Source organism: Lipophrys pholis (assembly GCF_963383615.2).
Source record: "Lipophrys pholis genome assembly, chromosome: 13".
Lineage (NCBI taxonomy): Eukaryota > Metazoa > Chordata > Actinopteri > Blenniiformes > Blenniidae > Lipophrys > Lipophrys pholis.
In genome coordinates this window covers 13,716,729-13,738,090 of record NC_137632.1, presented here as the reverse complement: position 1 = coordinate 13,738,090, position 21,362 = coordinate 13,716,729, and the positions used below count along the sequence as shown (strand labels likewise).

At 40.6% G+C, this 21,362-nt stretch overlaps 1 protein-coding gene across 2 annotated transcripts in view; it reads left to right on the top strand.

Moving 5' to 3' along the window:
- Positions 1–21,362, top strand: part of tanc1b (tetratricopeptide repeat, ankyrin repeat and coiled-coil containing 1b) — a 96,385-nt gene that overhangs the window by 9,088 nt on the left and 65,935 nt on the right. For both annotated transcript variants that reach the window (XM_080478319.1, XM_080478318.1), the window contains exons 2-3: positions 2,360–2,453; positions 20,958–21,146. In XM_080478319.1, coding sequence (XP_080334445.1) covers positions 2,393–2,453; positions 20,958–21,146 — 250 coding nt within the window. In that variant the 5' untranslated portion in view covers positions 2,360–2,392. The remainder of the gene's footprint in view (positions 1–2,359; positions 2,454–20,957; positions 21,147–21,362) is intronic.

Genomic DNA, 21,362 nt, shown 5'->3' with positions numbered 1-21,362 from the left:
ATTTCTTCCTGAAAATTATTCATATACCTGTATTCACTTGGTTTGATAATGAGCCCACTGTACAAAAACAGAAAAAAAATTACAAAAATAAATGCATCTACTTCTATTTTCCTCAGTGTTCCAGTATATAATTTGCTACAAAACATGAGCTCAGTGCAAACCTAATTTTCTGGAAACTTACTGCAGCATGAAGTCATTTGCAGGTGTCTGTCGCTGTCCACGCTTGTGCCATTTTCTGTGATGCTTTGCAGTGGAAATGCTGCTGCTTAAAGATGACTTTAACTTGTGTTCCATCGGAATTGTTCCACAGTTTCACTCCACGCAACAATAAAACATAGCACAGTGAACCTGGTAGGATGTGGAATCATGCCGGGGTAAGGGTGGCGGATGCAACTGTGACTCATTGTAAGTATGACTGCAACAGATGGCTGCAAGTTAATGAGAAGGTTTTAGTACATGGAAGCTCAAAAAGACCACATTACTGCTTTCTCGACTTGATAATACTCTTTTGAACTTCTGAAAAAATGTTGCACCTTTGTCTGGAATTTATGGAATCGGCACAATAATATTTTGATCAGCGCGCACTCATGGCTGTTACATTCCAGTGTGGGTTTGTCTATTCAGCTGTGCCTGCCATCATTTACCATCGTAGTATGAGTGGTACTTATCTACGTTGTGGCTTCCTGGAAGCAAAATACTGGAGTTTCATTCTTCATGTACGTTATTATCATTGTTATATCTTAACTCCACTCCTGACAGGAACGGCTTACAGCGGCATGCCCGGAGGTGACGGCTGAAGAGCTGCTGTCTCCCTCTCATAGATGGTGCTGCTTCTGTGTGTGTCTGGTGACTGACGGGGGTGGTGTGGGGGGGGGGGGGGGGGGGGTGGAAGGAATTTGTCGTGTTGGCTTTTGGTGTTTCAGGAGGGCGTTTCTCATTTCCTTTGGGTGAACCTGTGTGGTGTTTATTGTTACTGTGGAGATGAGCACACAGCGGCCAGCAGTTACACTGACAATAGACAATGTACTATACTGCCTTTAAATGATCTATTCTGTATACAGGGAGATAAACATAATCTTCACACGTGGTTCATGAGTTAATAATCTGTTTGGTGCTCTGCTGTTGTGAACCTTTTTCCAAGTACTCCAAGTAGAGATTGAAATGCAAATGACCATACATACAAAATGGGCCAAAACAAGAGAAGTAAGGGTACAATTGTAGTAGAGGAAAGGTCTGCCTATTGTTCGTTTGTGCAAGTGTTTTTTCCTGGCAAAGCAATCAATGCTGCCTTACAACTATATTCCTGATTGTGTTTTAGTTTGCATTTTTGGATTGATGGTTCATAAAAAAAGATTGTGCTAAAACAACACACAGGGATTCTTGAAGAATTTGCACCCCCCAAAATCTAATTTGGTGAAGGCTTTGCTTGTCAGTGTTTTATCCGGCACCATGTCTGATGAAAAGAGGTGAACCTGTAGTGTGTCACAGCAGCAGTATGAAGATTGAGATATTTAAAGCCTTGCTTCTGGGGCTGAGAGTATTTGTGTTTTGTTTGCAGATGGCATACCCTTATTTGGGTGAAACCAATCTTTTCTTTTTGTCGGGAAGATTACTCTGTCGCTATTATTATAGTACACTGTAGAACCTTGTAATGTGTGTCGAAACCAAAAATCCCACACAATTAACTGTGTTGAATTAGGAATGTTTTTACTGTTGTCCAGGAGCATAACACCATAAATAATTCCGAAGTAAACATGTACATTAAGGCTCGACTTTGAGTTCATCCCTTTCTGTTCAATTGGAAAGATTTGAAATGCATACTAGCTCTAAAACAACCACATGTATCAATTCTAAACGCACAAGTTCAGCCGGATACTGTAGAATCAATTACATCTGGAATTCAGGGCATTCGACTGACTGTTTTCCTGCATAACAAGATAGCAGCGCTTGTCCTTTTCTGTTTAAATATTAGAGCATTCTTTCCATGCACCCCTCCACTGATGACCTGCAGGATTCGGAGTGCTGTGGGAAAACTCCCAGGCGGGTGCCAGCTAAACACTATGAAATGCGGATATACACTGTTTTGCCATTGCTGCGCGAGGTTTTCAGGGACACATTTTATCTTGTTCCGATAGATTTAGATAAAAAAACAAAACAATGCTAGACTATCTAGTTCATGAATGCTTTTCTTTTTTTTGCAGATGAATAGAGGTGAACAGTGTTTGTTCTGTCCCATGAATATAAATGTAACATTCAGCACTGCTGGTTGATTTCCATATTTTATCTAAAGTGACAATGGATAAGTTTCATTTGTCTATTTGGAGCTGCGAGTGACTGTTTTTATTTTATTTTCCCCCAGGGTCTCTACAGAGAGGATTCCAGGAATCTCACCATGTTCAAGGCGGTGTTGAAGAAGAACAGAGATGGAGGGAAAGGGGGCAAGAAGGATTCAGGTATGTGAAAGATCAGCAAGAAAAACAAAAAGCGAAGGCCCAGGAAACAGATAACCCCAAACCCAAGATTTCTGATGCCGGTGGTTATAGCAATCATGCTCCTCAAAAGTTAGAAAAATTCTTCTTGTATGGAGCTGATGAATATAAAAGAGAGCTTGAATGTTTAAATATCAAATGTGTTTTTGACAGACACATCAAAACAATATCATAATATGTAGATTTACACACGTTTATTTGCAAGTAAGACTTTTAGGATATAGAGCAGGAATGGGGACATCATTGTTCTCAAAGGGTTCCATGAAAAAGGAGAACTGCTGTTCAGGAAGAATCATGGGTTGAACTCACTACTACTAAAATATCACTATATCTCCAAATACAAAGGAATGTGTTGCATGGTCTTTATGAACTCCTGTTTTCACTCTGCATCAGTCAAGGTCTTGTATCTCTCTGGGTGTTGTGTCTCGTCAAAGCATAATCTTTGAACATAGCGTGCTGATTTCATTCAAATAAGCCCATCTAGTTTTGCTTTTCCTCCGGGTTAACATTTTTGTTGGGTCACAATTGTTAGCTTTGCAATTAAAAACAAACTATGAACATTTACACAGCTAAATCAACTCTGGTACTTGGTAAAAAAAGAAAGTACTGTAGTTGAAACATTAAACTTATAATTTCTCATTGACATCATACAGGCTGGTCAGGGTCTTCCAATCGGGCTTAAATGGATCACATTCCTGACATTGCGCTGGTTGGTCTCAGATATTTTATGGAGAAAGTCACAATGGAGCCACATTGTGGTACCATGCTTTCAACTAACAGAGATTGATTCATGTTTTGGACCGTTCTTCATGGAGTTTGCATGTTTCCCCAGTATGTGTGTGGATTTTCTCCATCTAGTCTGGTTTAATCCCACAGTCCAAAAACATGGGTCACAGTTTAATTTGTAGGTGACTCTAAATTACCTGTAGTTGTAGATTTGAGTGTATGTAATTGTCTCTCCGGATTTTCCCTGTGATGGACTGGTGCCCCGTCGAGAGTGTACCCTGCCCTTGTCCATAGTAAGATCAGCTCCAGCCCCCGCAACCCTGAATTGGATAAGTCAACATAGAAGATGGATGAATTGATGGAAAACCACAATGATGTAAGCTCACATGCAATGTGGCACATGTGACACATCCCCTCATGCAACCATGGTTGCGTCGAAAACAATCGGTTCAAGGCAGAATTTACTCCATCTCTTATTTACAACTTTGACAGAAGACAGTGACTTGTGTCTTAACAGATGTTTTCTTTTGGGAACGCGCTGATTTTCCAGCCTGACTTATAATGAATCACTGTCAGAATCTCATTGTTGACGGGTTTCGTGTTCATACAGTGGCACCCCCTCCAGTTATCTCTTTCCTGACACAGAAAATTGACCATTTATGCTGACACTGCACTCACCAGCCGAAACTTGCTTTACCACCTCAGAGCGAGTTTCAGCGGCGTGATTCAGACTGAGTGTGCAGCTGATTGACATCTCACCGTTCTGCTCTTTCAGCTATTGTCTGACGTGATTTCTCTCAATAGTCTGTGCTAACACACACTTTTTACAAAGGTGTTGCAATCCGTCTTGCATGTATGAATCGCCCTGATAGCGGAGCCTCACTATTGTTCAGAGAGACACATACACAACGCAGCATGTGGTGCTTATGTGAAGACTGGGAGCAGCAAAGTTTTTATGGCGGGATATGGCCTCTTTATCTCATCCTCACTTTCCCGGTTGGACACCATCCATCAGGCTGAGGCAGCTCTGCCTCTCTTGCTCATGACGCCACAATAAAACGTGGCCACTCCTCTTGTTTAGGGTCTTAAAGACTGATGAGAGGTCACAAAGTTACAACAGCAAGTAGCAGTCCCTTTGCTCCACGTTTGCCTCTTTGCGTAGAGCAGGTACTCCCACTGAACATCGACTCGCTTTCAGGTTTTTACGAGTTAATAATGAGTCGTTTCAAATCACCTGTTGTGACAAATTGCTTTATATGTGAGACATTTTATTGTTATGTTTTCTAGTCTGGTGGGGTTGTTGTGGTTGTGGAAGTGAGAAGTCTTTACTGAAAAAATGAAATTAGTAACACAAACCCTAATGGGGAAGGTCATAGTAATCATACTGGGTACACTACAGTATAGTTCATAGTGTCTGGAACAGGATGGTTCCATATTGCACATAAAATATTCACTACACCTTCTGTAGTGTGAGGAGAAAGGTTTAGTTTTGATCCAAAGTGAGTTATGTATGAACTTTTGCTGGGCCGCACAGTGGAGGAGTGATGAGCTCTCCTGCCTTGTTAATGTCCCAGTTTTGAAACCTAGTTGGCATGCGGGGTGGGGGTGGGGTCTTTTCTGTCCATGGTATACCCTCGAGCACCCATATCAGCTTAGGTTAGCTCCAACCCCCTGACCCTGAATTGGATGAAGCAGTACAGAAGGTGGATGCATAAACTTTTACAGTTTTGATTAGAAAATTTTAAGTGGTATATTATTCATTAATTTTCTTCTTTACAGAAGATTATCTTGCAGCAGACGTTTAAAGCAGTAATTGTCAATAAAAAGACAAATTCAGTTTTATGTTCCTTGTCCGTCTATTGATCAATGTTGATCAATGCAGACTTTTCCTTCTTAAGCGTCTCCTCAAGTACAGAACCTAAAATCTGTAAAGCCTGCTAAACAATCTATAACAGAAATAAATGGGAGGAAAGGCCTTGATAATGGATGTAAATGCAAGATAGTTCAGCATATGTTGCTCATGACTTGGTGGCTATGGACTGAAGGCAGTCAAGGAAACTTGGCCCCCATGCCAGATACCACTCCAGTCATTAGCTCTCCTTTGGGATTGCCCCAATGCCAAAACCACAAAAACACAGAGTTTGCTAATTTAGTCTTTCCATCTTGTGCTCCTCCTAGATCCTTCCTCCTCCTCTTCCTCATCCATCCCATTTGCTTCTCTGACAGTTCTATATTGAATTTGTTTGGAGCTGGCCATCTGAATCTTTATTTAAAGGTTTTCTTTTTGCTCATGGTCTGCTATTCCAGGACTAGGATGCTGGTTTGCTGTAGCCTTTTGACTTTGATGTGCACATATTCTGAGAATAGTGTAACTACAAGTGGGTTACGTTGAACGTAGGCCTGTCCATAGCTGAAAGACATGAAAACTCAAATGCGAGAAACAGCAAAAATGAACAAGCATAAGGATTTGAGCGAGTTTGACAGGAGCCAAATTGTTATGGCTGGATGACTTTGCGTTTCCAAAGCTGAAGCTTTAGTGGGGTGTGTGGGTCCAAAGTAGGAAAAGCAATCAACAGGCAGTTGTGGTCACATGTGGCCAAGGCTCATTGAAGTACGTTACGCTACAGTAGCTCAAACTGCTGCATACGTCTATGCTGATTCTGAACATAAAGGTTTCAGAATCCACAGTGCAATGCAGTTTGATGAGTATTGGGAACAGAAACTGTTCAGACCAAAGTTTCAGACCATGTCAACTACAGTCAATGGCCACATGAGTCCCTGTCATTCCTCAAAGACTGAAAGGGCTGTTTGGCTGAGGGGCATGGCCGGTCCCCTTTTATCCCACCCCATAAAGGCCCCACTGCCTCCCTCCTTTTAAAGCCTCACTGTCTAGTATTAAGTATATGGCCTTCTGCTCTCTTTGTATTGCAACCCGTTCATGATGCTACAGCGAGAATTTGGGTTTTCGACTCCACTTTAATTGTTGAGTGTGACTCTCTGTGGTTTGGGTCATACCTCTGAAGGCCCTTCAACTCGGGCTTCCCGCTCACTGAGCTCAGCTGCCAAACAGTTGTCTGTCTGTTGTGGGTGACACAGTCTTAATCACACCACTGTGCCTTGCTGTGCACTCTGGGAGGGCGATAACTGTTTCAGCTGTTTATTCCTCCGACTCCCAGCACACACACGAGCCTTGTACACACAAACAGATATGTTAGCCACCACCAGTTGGCAGGACTTTTCTCAGTTTGTTTGGCAGTATGGAGACAAAGGACACACCTGCACCTCGCTAGAGAAGAAGATACAGTCCTACTGTTGACTTGAAAGGAGGACACCCCCACTGGTTCTGTTTTAATGTCTCCACTGAACGTCTGCTGGGCCAGTAATTGCCCTGTCTGGCAAGATTAATAGGGATTCTGAGTCTCATAATTAAAATGAGAGGGAGGGGCAAAAGGTAGCTACAGGTCTTATCTTGGCAGAATTCATAAACAAAAAAACATTTAAAATAGCTATTCAAACTTGTTTGGCAGGATTTTAAATGTGTAACATTGGTTGTGAACATTTTCTGATCAATAGCAACAATCAAGGATCAAGGATTTGTTTTTTTCTGAAGTGAAAGACACTATTAAGTCCTCCGTTGCCCTCGCTGTCACAGTGAAGGGCATGGTTCTCTGTAGTTTCTGTGAACTTTTCTACTGTTGAAACCATTGTTTGTTACGACTTGTCATGACAACCAGTACAAAGTTGAGTTTGTATTTGCAGACTTAATCTGCTCCTTGAAACCATTGTGACGGTAGAGTTGGTTAAATGTATAGTATTTAGTGTCAGTGATCATTTTGAAGCAGTGTGATGCTTTTTGGTGTGCAAGTTCATGGTAGCATTTGCCATTTATTCTGTCTTTCATGGTAATCTGTTTATGCACATTGCATATATTTCCCGCCGTGTGGCGTTACAGTTCAGTAAAGCAGCTGACATAGCAGAGATTCCTTTGCTGTTGTCTCTTTCTCTTTCAGCTGCCGCATCAGGGTTTTTTACTGCCATGGGCAGACTTCCCTCTGTAAACAATAGCCGCAGGTGGCTGAGCAGTTATTTGTCCAAACAGAGAAGAATTTTTGATGGATAGTTGTTTCAGAATATACATAGTTGTAATATGCGCATTTGTACGATTCGGGTTGGTTTGCTTGTTAAACAATTTTGAAAAGTTTTTTTTTTTTTTTTTTTTCCAGAAATGAAACCATTCCTCTTTGTTTAGCTGTGAGACATCAATAATTAAAAGATTTGCCATGTTTTTACCTTTGGTTCTCAGTAGTTGTCATTGTAAATATATGTAACATGTTTCTTGTGAAGAAATTAGTTTTGCATTTGAGGCATTTTCGGATGCATCACTGAGAAAAAAGTGTTCCAGACCTGACTTAATTTGGTGACTAATAATTCTCTACACAGACATCAAGAAACACCATTCATCCCTGTGTGAGCCACAGGTTTCACTGCCCAACTCTCTGCATAAGTCTGGTTTCCGCTCTGGGAACAGCTGGCAGCCTCCGCTCTCTCCATACCTACCACAGCCATTTTGAGACCTGCCACCTCCTTGTACTGTGGCCTGGCAGCAAACCTGAAGAAAGCTCACTTTCATGTTGTCGTTCTAATATAATCACTGGATGACAAAAAAATGTATAGCATAATCAGTGGGAAAAGGTCAACAAAGTACCAAGAGTTTTGGGCTGAAACAGATTCTATATAGATCTTTTGATATAAAATGACAAATGGAAACTATAATCTATCACATTTCTAATACATGAGCAATCTGGTTGTGCTTTACAGATGTGGGATCGAACCACAACCTTGTTGGCAGCCACCCGTAACAAGTCGCATACAGTCAACAACAGGATGTCTGGATTGAAGATTGCATAGCGAACCTGTGCAGAACACAAAGCCTGACTGTTATCCCACACATATTCAGACACACAAGTACAGAGCAGCAGAGACACAGAAAGAGGCCATCAGTTTCAGGATCCATTATTAACATCCTTTGATAAACCATAATATCTAGTGAGCAGACCAGACCCATTGTTGCTTTATTACACAGCACTGATTCTTGTTTTGAGAAACATGTAGCATAAACACACATGCAGCTATGAGACTCTGGCTTGCTTTTGGCTTACACTGGATGAAGTAGTCTGAATAGTCTATGACAAAAAGGTTCAAATCCAATCGTTCATGCTTGTAGGAATTCATGGGGTAGTACAGAAGACGGATTAATGGATGGATGAGGACTTTGTATCATACATGTAGATAATATCTTTGCATGTAGTGATTGCATTGATTTTATGTGGGATTTTGTACATTTATCGTAAAAAAAACAACCCAAAAACTGGTGACTGGTGAAAAAAAAAAAACAGTGTTTGCTATTTTTGCTCTTAGTTCTGTTTATGTAAATTTTCATTTCCAGACATTTGTGGTTAGACTTTAAAAAGGTGGAGAACAAAAATGCACCTGATTTACAAAGGAGACCATTGAGTGTACAGACCTACACAGCTATCAAAGCACCGTGCAGCAGCCAGCAGGCAACGATTAGCAGGGCGTAGCTCAAACCACATCTTTCACTTAGATACACATCCATGTACAAATACGCACACGCACACACAAACACAGACGCACATACGCCCACAAACCTCAGGTGTATCCACATTAGACACTCCCAGTCCCTCCTTCGGAAAGTAGAAATAAGGGCTCCTGGGGAAAAGCAGTGGACCTGGTTGATTCAGTCTGTTTTTGTCCAGACTTTTATAATTTTACCGAACAAGGCTTTTGAGAATGGACGCTTTTCTGCCTATCATGTTCTGATCACATTATATCTCTGGAATTTTCCTAGTATCCGCAATATTATTCTCCTACTGTGCTGTTCGAAGGCTCGAGCCCTGGATGCACACTGATATCTGTCTTTCATTGACAGGGTCACTGAGGCCTCACTCTTGTGACCAAGAACAGTGTGGTCCTGTCTCCACAGAAGTGGAAAAGCACTCAACAACTGTGGATAAAGTGCAGCAAAAGACACAAAAAAGACACAACAAATTGGTGTACGTGTCAAGGTTAATTCTTACAAAAACCTAACAGACTTCTAACAAAATCTTTGCAGCACACCCACTAGTCCTACACAGGCCAACCAACATTGCCCAATTCAACGAGGTCATTCTCTATTTATGTGAGATCCTGGCATTAATGCTGATGCGACCTTCCTCGGTCAACTAAGCCAGGTTCTGTCAATGCAAGCGCTAGACAGTGACGATGCTGCGCTACTTTATCAAGCACCTGACTAACTTGAATAAATATCGAGGATACCATCATATAATCTGGGAACACTAGCAAGACTGTGAAAAAAATGTTTTGGCAACGATTGTTTGAAATATAAAAGTGTGGGGCTGTGCATTTTCTCTTCTGGGAGATATTTTGCCTTTTTCACCGAGTTATGAAATAAAAAATGCCACAGATAGTTGCATTTGATAATGATAATAATAAATGACTGCTAGAAATTGAGCTCCAGTGCTGAGCTTTTATCCGTCAAGGCGACAGATCTTCAGTTTTGGGAAGTTACAGAGATAGTCGACATGGAAAACTGTCACGCAGTCACAGAGAAGTGCACAGTGTGGACGATCTGACACCAGCTGATTATTCCACATGCCGCCCAGCACATGGGACATAAATTCAGCTTAATGGTTAAATTGGGTTCTGCTCTGGTTGCTGATTAGCTTCGAGCAGGAATTTGGAGATGCACTTTCATGGTTCCCAGTGGCCCACTGTGTGCCGCGGCAGCCTGTAACCACTCTCCATTACCCTAATTTGGCTCCCATATACACACAGCATCAATGTGTCTGTGACCTTGGAAGGATGTGCACAGCAACGAACAAGAAGTCAAACAAATACACAAGGAGCACATGGAGGCTGCAAGTGTTGTCATATGCACCACAGTAACAGTACGTGCAAAGCCTCAATGCTCACCCATCCATCGGCAAATTGTTTTATCGGCTACTTCAAAGAGGAGGAAAAACAGTTTATCAGCTAACATGCCATGGCGTTTTAAGATGGTCTTTGAAGGGGTGATAGTGGCCGCTGTGGCAGTTCATTGGCTGGAGAGGTCAGTAGGCCACAGCTTTTTCTAATTACAGCGTGACCTTCCCAGGCAGACACATTCCTTCTGTCTGATTTTCAGTTTTGTTTTCATACCTTCAACAACCTTTGTCTGTGATCTAATGAGCACTTTACATGTCCCTTCCCTCTACAGGGGATAGTTCTTTCACCTACCCAACACACGACTCGCTGTGCATTGCTGAACTTTTCCCTACTTTGCTTTAATATTTTCAAGAGTTTTGAGACTTGTGTTTTTCTCATCTAATGACATTTCAATGAGGACACCAACCCATGCTGTCTGACTCTGTCTGTTCAGACCTCTGTTCAGGCTCAGCGTTTGGGGCCCCTTTTCTCTCTCGTCAGCCCTGCTTTGCTCTGTGGCACTCTGTTCTGCATTTGTGCACACAGAAACTCCTTTTTTGTAATTGTGCCTGCAGATGAATGTCTTGCCATCCCTTGCGCTGGAGGGTTTGAGGCAGGCTGAACTAATGACCTGGGTTCCTTTGTGTGCAGCCTCACAGGAACAGAGGGTATTGGTGGTTGCACAGAGGAAAAATTTGCTCCCTCTTCATATTTATATCTCTCTTTATTTTAAAAGGGGACTCTTGTTATATTTGACAACTCTACTGACACGGTGAAAAGATATAGATCAGAAGTAGTATTCTAGTTTGAATTTTTAATTCATATTCATTTTACCAACACATTAATAAGTGAATTATGATGGCAGAGAGCCTTGGCTATCTTGTGGGAAAAAAACTTTGAACAAAGCAAGACTAATTGATGAGAACACTCACACAGATTTACAAACAGCATTTTCAAAGATGGTTTAACGTTGCACGTTTTTTTCTGGTGATGTTTACATAAGAGATTAGGCGCTCCTTGGAAGGATCGGGGTGAGCCGCCTTTGTGCTGCATCCTCGTCCATTTACCATTAGTGAACAGGCTGTTGTCCAGAGGTTACTGGTGTTCTCATGACCTCACCTGGCCTCAGAAGAAACTCTGCCTAATGGTCTGTGCTAATGGCAATCCAAATCTGTTGTTAAACCAAATCACCATGGCAACCAGGGACTTGAGACCTCATTGCACTTTTGCCTGAAGATAAAAACCCACATTTGTCCCAGAGCTGCTCGACGCATATTTCCAACAGATACAATTGAGAAATTAAAGGAATGAGAGAAAATGCCTCGACAGAAAAATCTGAGCATGTTTGACAGTTGAAAGGTCTTGTCCACCTCTATCCGGGCTGTTTTGATTCACGTGGTGGAGCACCGTGGCCATGGAGCATTAATGTGATTGATCATAGATGGGACGTGCGTGATGGTTGTCCATCTGCACTTCATTTAAGCGTCTGTTTCAGTGTCTTGTAGAGGACATTGTTGTAATTAACCCCATTTAAAACCTAAGGGAATACTTTTTATGATTCTACTGTAGACGCATTACTCTGTCTGTGGCTTAGCAACAGTGTAACTCACACCCTTTTAATTGTGTTAATGAAACGCCCTGACACTCCTTTACTGATTATTGAGACTACCACAGTGAAATGCAAGAAGAACAACACGTGTCTTTATGACTGTGCATCTATGTATTGTCATCTTTACAAGACCCTAACTGTACCTACTCACCAGGTTGTCTTAAAGTTAGACATGTGCTGTTGCTCCTTCTAGAAGGCCTGATGGTGATTAGCTTTGTTGCACGAGGGAGTGGAAAAGGAGCTTGATAGGAGATTGATATTTCCTCATCGGAGTGGGAGTGAAGAGTGAAGAGTGAGTCCCGGTTGTCCAGAGTCTGAATATCAATAACTCTCCAGCCAGAACTGTCAAGCGTTGATCCGCCCTAATTTATTCCAAAGCCCTAATGAGGCAAGGTCAAACCTTTAGCAATTGTCACCACTCGGTTCATTTATATTGCAAAAGGTGGTGAAGCATTTGCATGTGTGTCATCTATTAGCTCCACTATGCAAAGTGGACAGCATTGATGTTTTATTTAGTCGATGCAACAAACACTTGAATTGGATTGTTGGCCTATAGTTTCTTCCTCTCACTAACAAACTGCAACTTATCATTTGTTTTTGTTGTTATCATTGACGACACAATGTTCTGCCCTTGTCGTATTCATTATGAAGATACCAACGCTTTCACCTTCACTGTTAGAAATCTGGTAGCGCTGCTTCACTTGTTTGTTTTATATGCATTAACACATATCAGCTGTGCACAATGTGGAACGTGTGCAATTTCAGGTTAGTCTTGTTAATTTGTTTTATAATAAAAACAGTCAATGTCTTCAGCAATATCCCCAGTTTCAGTGAGTCTAGTTTGGTTAAAATCCGCTTCATTAGATATTTTCTTCTGTTTGCTTTGTAGCAATCAGTTTTTCTGCTCTCATTTTGCGTCTCTCAGAAAGTAAAACTTGGTAAGATACTGTCTCTGGCTCATATTATTTTTCCCATACCCACTTAAATTGGCAAGTTATGAAGAGGAATGGGAAATGTCATAGTGCCTGCCCAGAGCCACCCATCACCCTTCCTCCCCCTCCTCCTTCCATCCTTCTCCTCCTCCACCTCCTTTGGTTCTTCCACCCAAGAAATACACATACTTCTCCATGTCAGTCTCTGTTCCCCGGGGGCCAGCCAGCAAGGCATTTCAGAGCTCAGACTACTGCAGAGCTTTGCATCAGAGGGAAAGGGAGAGATCGACTCTGTTTTAACGTTTCAACGTTCGACGAGAAATGTTTGGCTGTCTTATTTTGCCAACAGCATCCTATCTCTGCATTAAACGACTAAATTTGCTGTCATTACCAAGTATGTGTGGAGTTGAGTTGAACGTGTTAGGACCTAAGCAAGTGTACTTGTTTCTGACAAGCTGAAACTAAAGACGCTGTCAGAGTTGGGGGGGGGGGTTCCTCCTCAGAGACCACCAGCATAGATGAGTAATCCTTTGAAATCAGCAAGAAAATGTCTTTAGATGGGGAAAGAAATGTATGGAATTTGATTATTGTAGGCGAAAAACTAAAATTACATGATAGAATACATGCCCACAGGAGGGATGTAACAGAAATAATAAACAAGTGTGCAATAAAAAACAGCTGTGGGGGGATTTTATGTTCTTATATGTTTTTACAGCATCGGAAAAGTTTTGAGACCAATGTTTAGTGAGAAAGCTTTATCTTCTGTTTCCTGGTATCCTCTTTCATCTGTGTGTATTTTACAGTTTTTTGTCACTGTGCTTTATTAGAATGCTTTATTACAATATGAGTATTGTGACTGTTCCCATGGCTACCAATTGCTTAGTAAAATGCTCGAAAATTAGTATTTCCTCATGGGACAAGCACCAGTGCCGCAGAAGTGTTTCATATGTTGTTTGCGTGACTTTGAGTCTTAAATGTAAATTTTGCTCGAAATGACTTAATTGATTTTAAACCAGGATGATTTGCATTTCATTTACATATCAGATATAATTTGTCCTTCATCATTACAGATGACTTATACCATAGACCCTCCCCCACTCTGTATTCTTTGTTGTCCGGCTCTCTCTCCTCTCGGTGGGTTGCTGTGTGTTAACCATGACAGCTTTTGTGAGACTGTCACCCTGGTCTCGGAAGTACACAGGGAATCCACATTGGCATTCAGTCTAGCGAGAGAATTCTCCTCTTCAGTGGATTGTCCTATGGTCATCGTGCTTTGTGTGTTGACTCAAAGAATCTGCATTAATTATAGGCCCTCTTCATTTTCTCTCCAGTCCAATAAATGAACTCCTGAGAGCTCATCTATGTGGGTATGTTTGTTGGTGTTTACAGTACACGTGTGTACAGACAGATGGTGTCATTATTTGTTTTTTATTAAAGGACTAAATCTGCTCCTGCTCATAAAATTTCCCTTGCAAATAGCATTTTTTTTTTTTTTTATCAAATAAGCAAGGAAGTTCAGATTGGAACTTAGCTTGATTGTGGACAAACTAATATACTAACTTTACTCCTCCGCTACTTCTGTTATTCTGCTGTGATTTACTACCGACAGTATTCCAAATATAACTTTCAGCTCAATTAGCCAACATTAATTTTTTTTTCTTCCTAACATGAAAGAGTCCATCCTGAACCGAATGTTTATTGATTAGACACACAGCAGAATTGTAGTTCCTTGAAGAATAAACAATAGTCAATTCATACTTTCCTACAAAGAGTAGTTCCCATTACTTAAAAGACCATGAGCCATATGGTCCAATAATATATGAAACCTTGTGTGACACGTCCAAACAGTTTAGATACCTGAGCTTCTCACCATTTCATGAGATTAGCCAGGCTAGTCAAGGGGAAAGCATGAACCGATGAATCCACTATGATAAGGGGAAAAACATCTTCGTAGACACATGACCAAGTTCAGTTGACCTGATTCAATGACCTTGCGATGCCTCCTACCTCGACACATCTAGACGTACTTCAGAAACACTGCTGCTGACAGATGTGTCCTTCCAGTGTGAGACAGCCGGTTGAATTGTGTTTCAGTCATTTTCACATGCTATTCCAAAACAAACCCATAAAAACATGTGTGCACATATCTAATTGTTTAATAAATTCAGCTGGAATTATATGAGGTTTCAATGATGTTGATCAAAATTGGCCCAGGGAATATTGACTTCACCAGTATAAATCTTGGAACGGCCACACTTATCAATTACAACTGATAAAGCCAATCAGATGACTTTCTAATAACATCTTCAAATGTCAAGTTGCCTTTATGATACAAGTAGAGATTACTTGACTGGGATGACTAAGCATCTTCCCAGATGATGTTTGGTGGAACAAAACATGATGGTGACGGTTTTTAAGAAGAAGAAAATGAGTTTGGTTCGAACCAAGTGTGGTTTATTTAACAGCCTCTAATGAGGGCTGCACAGGGCTTCTGCCGCCCTCATATTGTAGCAAATTGCAACAGAAATGTGGATAACTCAAATTTATTATGAGATTAGATCATCTTGTAGTTTCATAGAGTGGTATAATAAAGTTTTATATGTGTGTTTTATTTTTCCTTCACCAAAGATGTGACTTGAAAAAATGAGGACACAGCAAAATGGAGCATTGGTCGGAATAGATGTTTATAAGTGACTCCCCATTGGATCTGGTCAAATAATTGATTGGTCCTTTAATATATATTTTCTAAATCAATGTCTTGAAATAATATTGAACTGTTTTTATAGGTTGGGCATGTCCTTGTTGGCTTTGGACCCTCACTTTGATGGGAAGGAAAGAGCATGCAAGGGACTGTAATCATTTTTACATCATCCTGGGGCAGGACTGTATAATTAGAAAGGGCTGATTTCTTCGACCACAGCAGGGGCTGAAATTGCAGGCCTTGCCCCAACCAGGGTTTTGGAAAGTAACTGAAATAGCACGGGCAAGTTTCTGTCCTTGTGTCCTTCGGCGTATTATAGCATCGGTCAGATGGCAATGCAGTCACCATGACACACTGCTGCCCGTTCACCAGAAATCAGATGACCAGCTTTTATGTGGCGCCTCCAGTTTTCAGAAGCAGCTACCAAAATTACAACTTTGCCGTAATCTCTTTAACATGCTGTATCGGCCTGGACTCGACCCGTTGTCACTTCTGGCAAAGTTTACCATTCAACTGGTGTAACCTCTGGTAAAATCGTGCAATCCTCTCACAGGCCCATATATTGCCTCAATACAGTAGTGACTGGTCAACAAACGTTCAGCAACAATATTTATTTCTTGCTTTTGATTTTTGTTACAGTTCACAAAAGAAAAGTACTGACACAGGAACCAAGAATAGATTTTCCGACATAATGTACTTCTCATACCTGAACTAGAAAATCAACCAATAGTTCATCATTGGGTTGCTACTCGGATAATTTACATTATAGAAACATCAAATGAACTTCAGTCCTCAAAAGGCATTTTACTGAATTCTAGAGGTACCGCTTACCAGTGTGAAGCAACTGATGAAGGTGGGGGATGATAAATGTCGTGCAGAAAAGGTCTGCTTCCGATACAAACGGGTAATGTGAGGTTTGTGGTCAGTGCCTTAACCCCTGGCCCACCATGGTATTTCATTTAGTAATAACTTCTCAAGCCTCCTGCAGAAGGGAAACATTTTGTACTGATGTCAGATCCGTAATTGAAACACACATTAACACTTGTCATATGGTTTGTGTTAAATGCAAACCATTCTGAAAGAGAGAGAGACTTGGATTGCCTCCATCATATCATTTCTATTTACATTTCTTATCTATAGTCACACACAGGTTATTTTTCTCCATGGGGGGGGACACACTGATTTTCAATTTCCTGGAGTCTCATTCGCACTATGTACATACTGTACATACTTCATGCTTAATTAGAACCATAACCTAGCTTGTAACAGGCATACACTGTTAAGCTGTTGTTATGGGGACTTTTTTTTATTTTATCCCTGACAGCAAGATGTGTTGTTAATTTGTGGCCAAACAACATTTGGTAATTTAACACAGGCTTCCCCGAGGACACACAAAAGTGTGTATGCGATATGTCACACTCTGTTCGGGGGTGACAGCAGGTCCTGGTCTGTGCCGAGTGACCTTCGATTCATTCACAGGTTTTTTGGGGTCTTAAAAGCATGCAGAGGTGTCACTGGAACCTTTCTGCTTCCTGTCTCTGGCATTCTTCTTTGTTTAGGAGGACTTTACAACACAGGACAGCTTTGTGTCCCCTCTGGTGAGGCAGAGGCGTGGGGGAATTGGGTCTCTGTTTCTGATTAGCCGGGCAGGCCAACAACACTCATTACCCTGAAACAGACACGCAGGTTGCTAATGGTAGCTTGCCTCATGCTTTATAGTCTTCAGTGATTCGACAAAGCTCAGGCTGCAGACAGGAGTCTGTGCTAATTTGCCGAAAGTCCCGAAAAGAGAACCAAAGCTAATTGTCATTGCTGTGGTTCCCCACATCTGCAGTAAAGGTTTAGCTGGGCCTGCTGACGTATGGTCTGTAGGAGCAGTTAGGTATTGCACGTTATCTTGAGGTATATAATTCATACATTTTAATTGAGGGCATGATGAATGAGCAGTTTGGATTCTGCAGAATAGATTATTTTCCTGTTCGCTGGCTCTGGCACTGGATTGGTCTTTCCATACAAGATTGCTTTTTAGTGAAGCAAAACCATTATTTTCCATTTAGAGAACAAACTAATAGCCAGCTCAAGTTATTTTAGTTCTTTAGCTAAGTCACTTTCAGACATTGTGTGGAAAAATGTCTTTGAATAAAACAAATTATGTTTTGATATGTGAAGCAAAAAAGGATCAGAAAGCATTAGTCCTAGCTTGGAGAGAGCATTGAAATATGGCAAGGTGGTCGCGATTGCAAATGATCAGTTTCAAAGGATGTGGGATTGTTTTGGACCCTGCCACAATTATTTTTGTTATGAATTTTGTGCAGACTATTATTACCTTCCTTGTGTTACATCTGAATAATTAAACAAAAACATGGACGAACGTATACTTCATCAAGATTAGAAATGGCATAACATGTCTGGATTGTAGTGTCATATATGTTCTGTCATTGCTTTAAGATTAATTTCCCCCATTCACAATGTCTTACTAAAGGTTTTAAAACAAGATAGATATTGTACAGAAAGGAAAATCCATGTTGTCATGTCAACACACCTTAATAATTCATTGTCCTTTATAATTCTTTTTGTCCGCACAGAAACATCAACCACTTCTGTCTTGCCTCATTGCTCATTTCTTGGTAGATTCTGCTGGGAGTTTTACACATTTTCTTTAGCCTCATGCTAGAAACACTCTGAGACAGTTGATTGTTGGTTAGATGATTAATAAACAGTGATTCCCACAGGCTCGCCTGCAAACTGACTCTTAAGCAAGGTCGAGTTTTAGCATATTCATGCTGGTTTTATCAGTTGATAGCCTTCAATCTTTTAGAAACAGTAATGTTTAATGTTGCATTTTATTCTAGGTTTTAGAATAATCATCAATGTGCAGAAGCAGCCTTGAAACATAATCACAATAGTGAGAAATGTATTGGAAATGAAGCACAGTTTTCCATTAAATATTAAAATAAAATGCTAAGAGCAGTCAGTGTAGTCAGTGAAATACATGTTATGTTGCTCTGTGGTCAATGACGCCGCTTTATTTGGTGTTTTAATGTGATGTCCTTCTCTTGTGTCCCAGTAACGGGAGTAATGCTCACAGGCCCATGACCCATGGTTTAAGTACATGTTCATTGTTATGGTTGTCCCCCCACATCCAGGTCTGTTTTGCTTTTTCTTCCACCTCCATCACTCATTCTTATTTGTAAGCTATTAGGTGTCTGGTGTCCTTTATTGGCTGGCGTCTGGTAGTGTTCATTTGACTTCACAAACACATGGTTTTTTTTCTTTGAACTGAAAAGTAATTGCAATACTTTGTTTAGAATTGCACAGAGTCACAGGAAGGACAATCTGGTTCGGTGTGGGGGAATTTCTTCTACAAAGAGATATTACTGATTTGTGGTTGACAGCAGTCTGCTGGTTTGAGATTTAGACTTCAGTTTTATGCTGATGTACTTACAAAATAAAGGGTGACTCAGAATTTTACAAAATAATGACTAGAAGGTGAGTTTAGTTCATAGGTCAGGCTTCCTTTGGTGCAACTGTGCAGACTGAAACCTCACATCTTTAAGGAACTGGGCATGGACATCACCCATGCCAGGTAACAAAAGGGCAATTTTTTGCAGTATGCCAAGCATTTTCCATGAGGGATCTTCATCGATGTGTACTTCCTTTTACTTTATTAAACGATTACCTTCAGGGTGCACTGGGTGTGAAGAGGCTTGGATGATTGTCAGCATCTCTTGGTGTGAGGCCATGGTTATCTGTAAGACAATAATAAGTGTCTCTGTCTGGGTTGGGGTTGAGTTGTTGTCCTAAGTCAATAGTTTAGACATCCCCGGGGTCTTGTTTATGAGACTATCCGTCATATTACTAAGGTGGCTTTTGTAGTGGACCATGGTGGCTGAGTAGACTTGGAAGGACAAGCTTTTGATTTTATGCTCCGACCCAAAACCTAAACCTCTCTTTTAGAAATAGTGTCTTAGATAGGTTATGTTGGTGCACAGAGCAGACTATTTTTTGCATTGTAGTTCTGTGTTTGGTTTGCTTAGAACATTTGATTCTTCAGCATTTCCATTTTCTGGTTCATTATAGAAAGTGTCATTAGGAGACCCTCCTCTGAAGTCCACTCTCCGACCTGCTCGATAAGCTGGTTTCTCTGCAAACCAAGAGCACCGTCCTTGTTTGACTTCGTTGCATAACAGTAATCTAAGTACGGTGGAGTCTATATGAAAATAAAAAGCTCAATATGGTTTAGAATTTTGTATGATCAAGTAAAGGTTGAATTTTTAAAGTGCAAACGCCACTTTGGCTTTAACTCCACAAAAGCATGACAGTTGTGGTTTGAATATTCTTTAGTGTACAATCAAAAATGCCACACTGTCAAAAAAACCCATTGCCGAGGTTTCTTCTGTAGTTTGTCATTCTTGGCATTCACAATCAGGAGTAGTAAATGAATTGGTAGATTGTTTTATTTGAGTCAGCATCAAGATGATCTTTTTTCAGATCTCTGAAAAAGAAATGCGTTTTTTTCTGACATACCCTTTATTCTAAATAAATGAGAACTACATTACAGAATGCCTTGTTAATGTTATAATTTCATGTTATTAATATTGTATTTTCATTGAGCATTGGGTAAAACAGAACAATATCAGTTTCACCTTCACATTTGACTGGATTCTAAAATGTGAATTTCAAGCTCAAACCCCAGAACTAAGACAATGTTGGTCAGATTTTGACAGTTTTCTGTCCCCAACAATGTTTCCACTCTTCAAGTTTGTTGTATAAATACCTTGTAGAAATGTGCTCAATTATGAAGAGATTTGAAACTGTTGAACTAGTTTAAAAGCCATTACATAAGACTTTTAGCTTTTAATTTAGGAGGATAAAGGGTCACGCAAAGTATCGCTCAATGTAAATATGCATGTTTTCTTTATAGTGTACAATGAATACTGGGCTTTGCGTTATTGATTCCTTGAGTAACATTTTTCTTTCATTAAATGTGGTAAAACATGTATTAAATTAAATCTACTGCAGTTCTTATAGGGTTAAGTTCCCATACTGCATTGATCATCTCTGGTCTTGACCACACAGGGTTAGACAGGGTGCACAGCCTGGATTATTCCCAAGAAATAAAGCAAATCAATGATTGAATAAGAAAGCCAAGTTTTTAGGAAATTGTTTTCTTATCAGTAAAACAAATAAAGGCTTTTTTGTGTGAGCTTATTTCCGCTTTGAAATATCCTACAATGACAAAAAGCACTGTATTTATTCAGTACCCTATACCAATGAGTGTGTTGTGCATGAAATTTATATTAGAAATCCATTGCATTAATCCACAACAAAGTCAGCCTCTTCTTCTCCATAAAATTTTCAAAATCATCGACTGTATGGAAAACTTTGTGAGATCAAAACGTGAGAGCAAGATGAGTCCATTCAATATGCCAAACACCATGAGGTAATGGAATTCAGTACAAAGAAACCAAAGCTATTTTTCAGAGCTGTAATAAGCATGTGGTTCTCCTCAATAGGTGATATTTACAGCCAATGTGCTCAAAGAAGAGGTCCAGCAGAGGGAAATCCCCAGCCTCAGGGACCTGGCAGTGGTCACCTTCATGGACTAAGCCTGGCTAAAGGAGTGTCCACCTCTCTTCCATCCTCACCTCTGCTGCCACGACAGTCCTACATGATGCCCTTGCGCCCCAACAAGAGATCACCAGGTAATCATGTCACTTGATCCATCCTTGCTCTATTTGTAGGTATTTTAAAATCTGTTTGTATGCTCTCATGCCAGATGACACTTTTTTAATGCCTGTGACAGTGTGGGCCATTTTTCTAATCAGTTTGATCAGATTGCACTCACTGCACCCCTTTTTCTGATTCCATTAAATCCCACCTCCTGAGTCACACTGCTGTGCGACTGTCAGGGCTTTTAA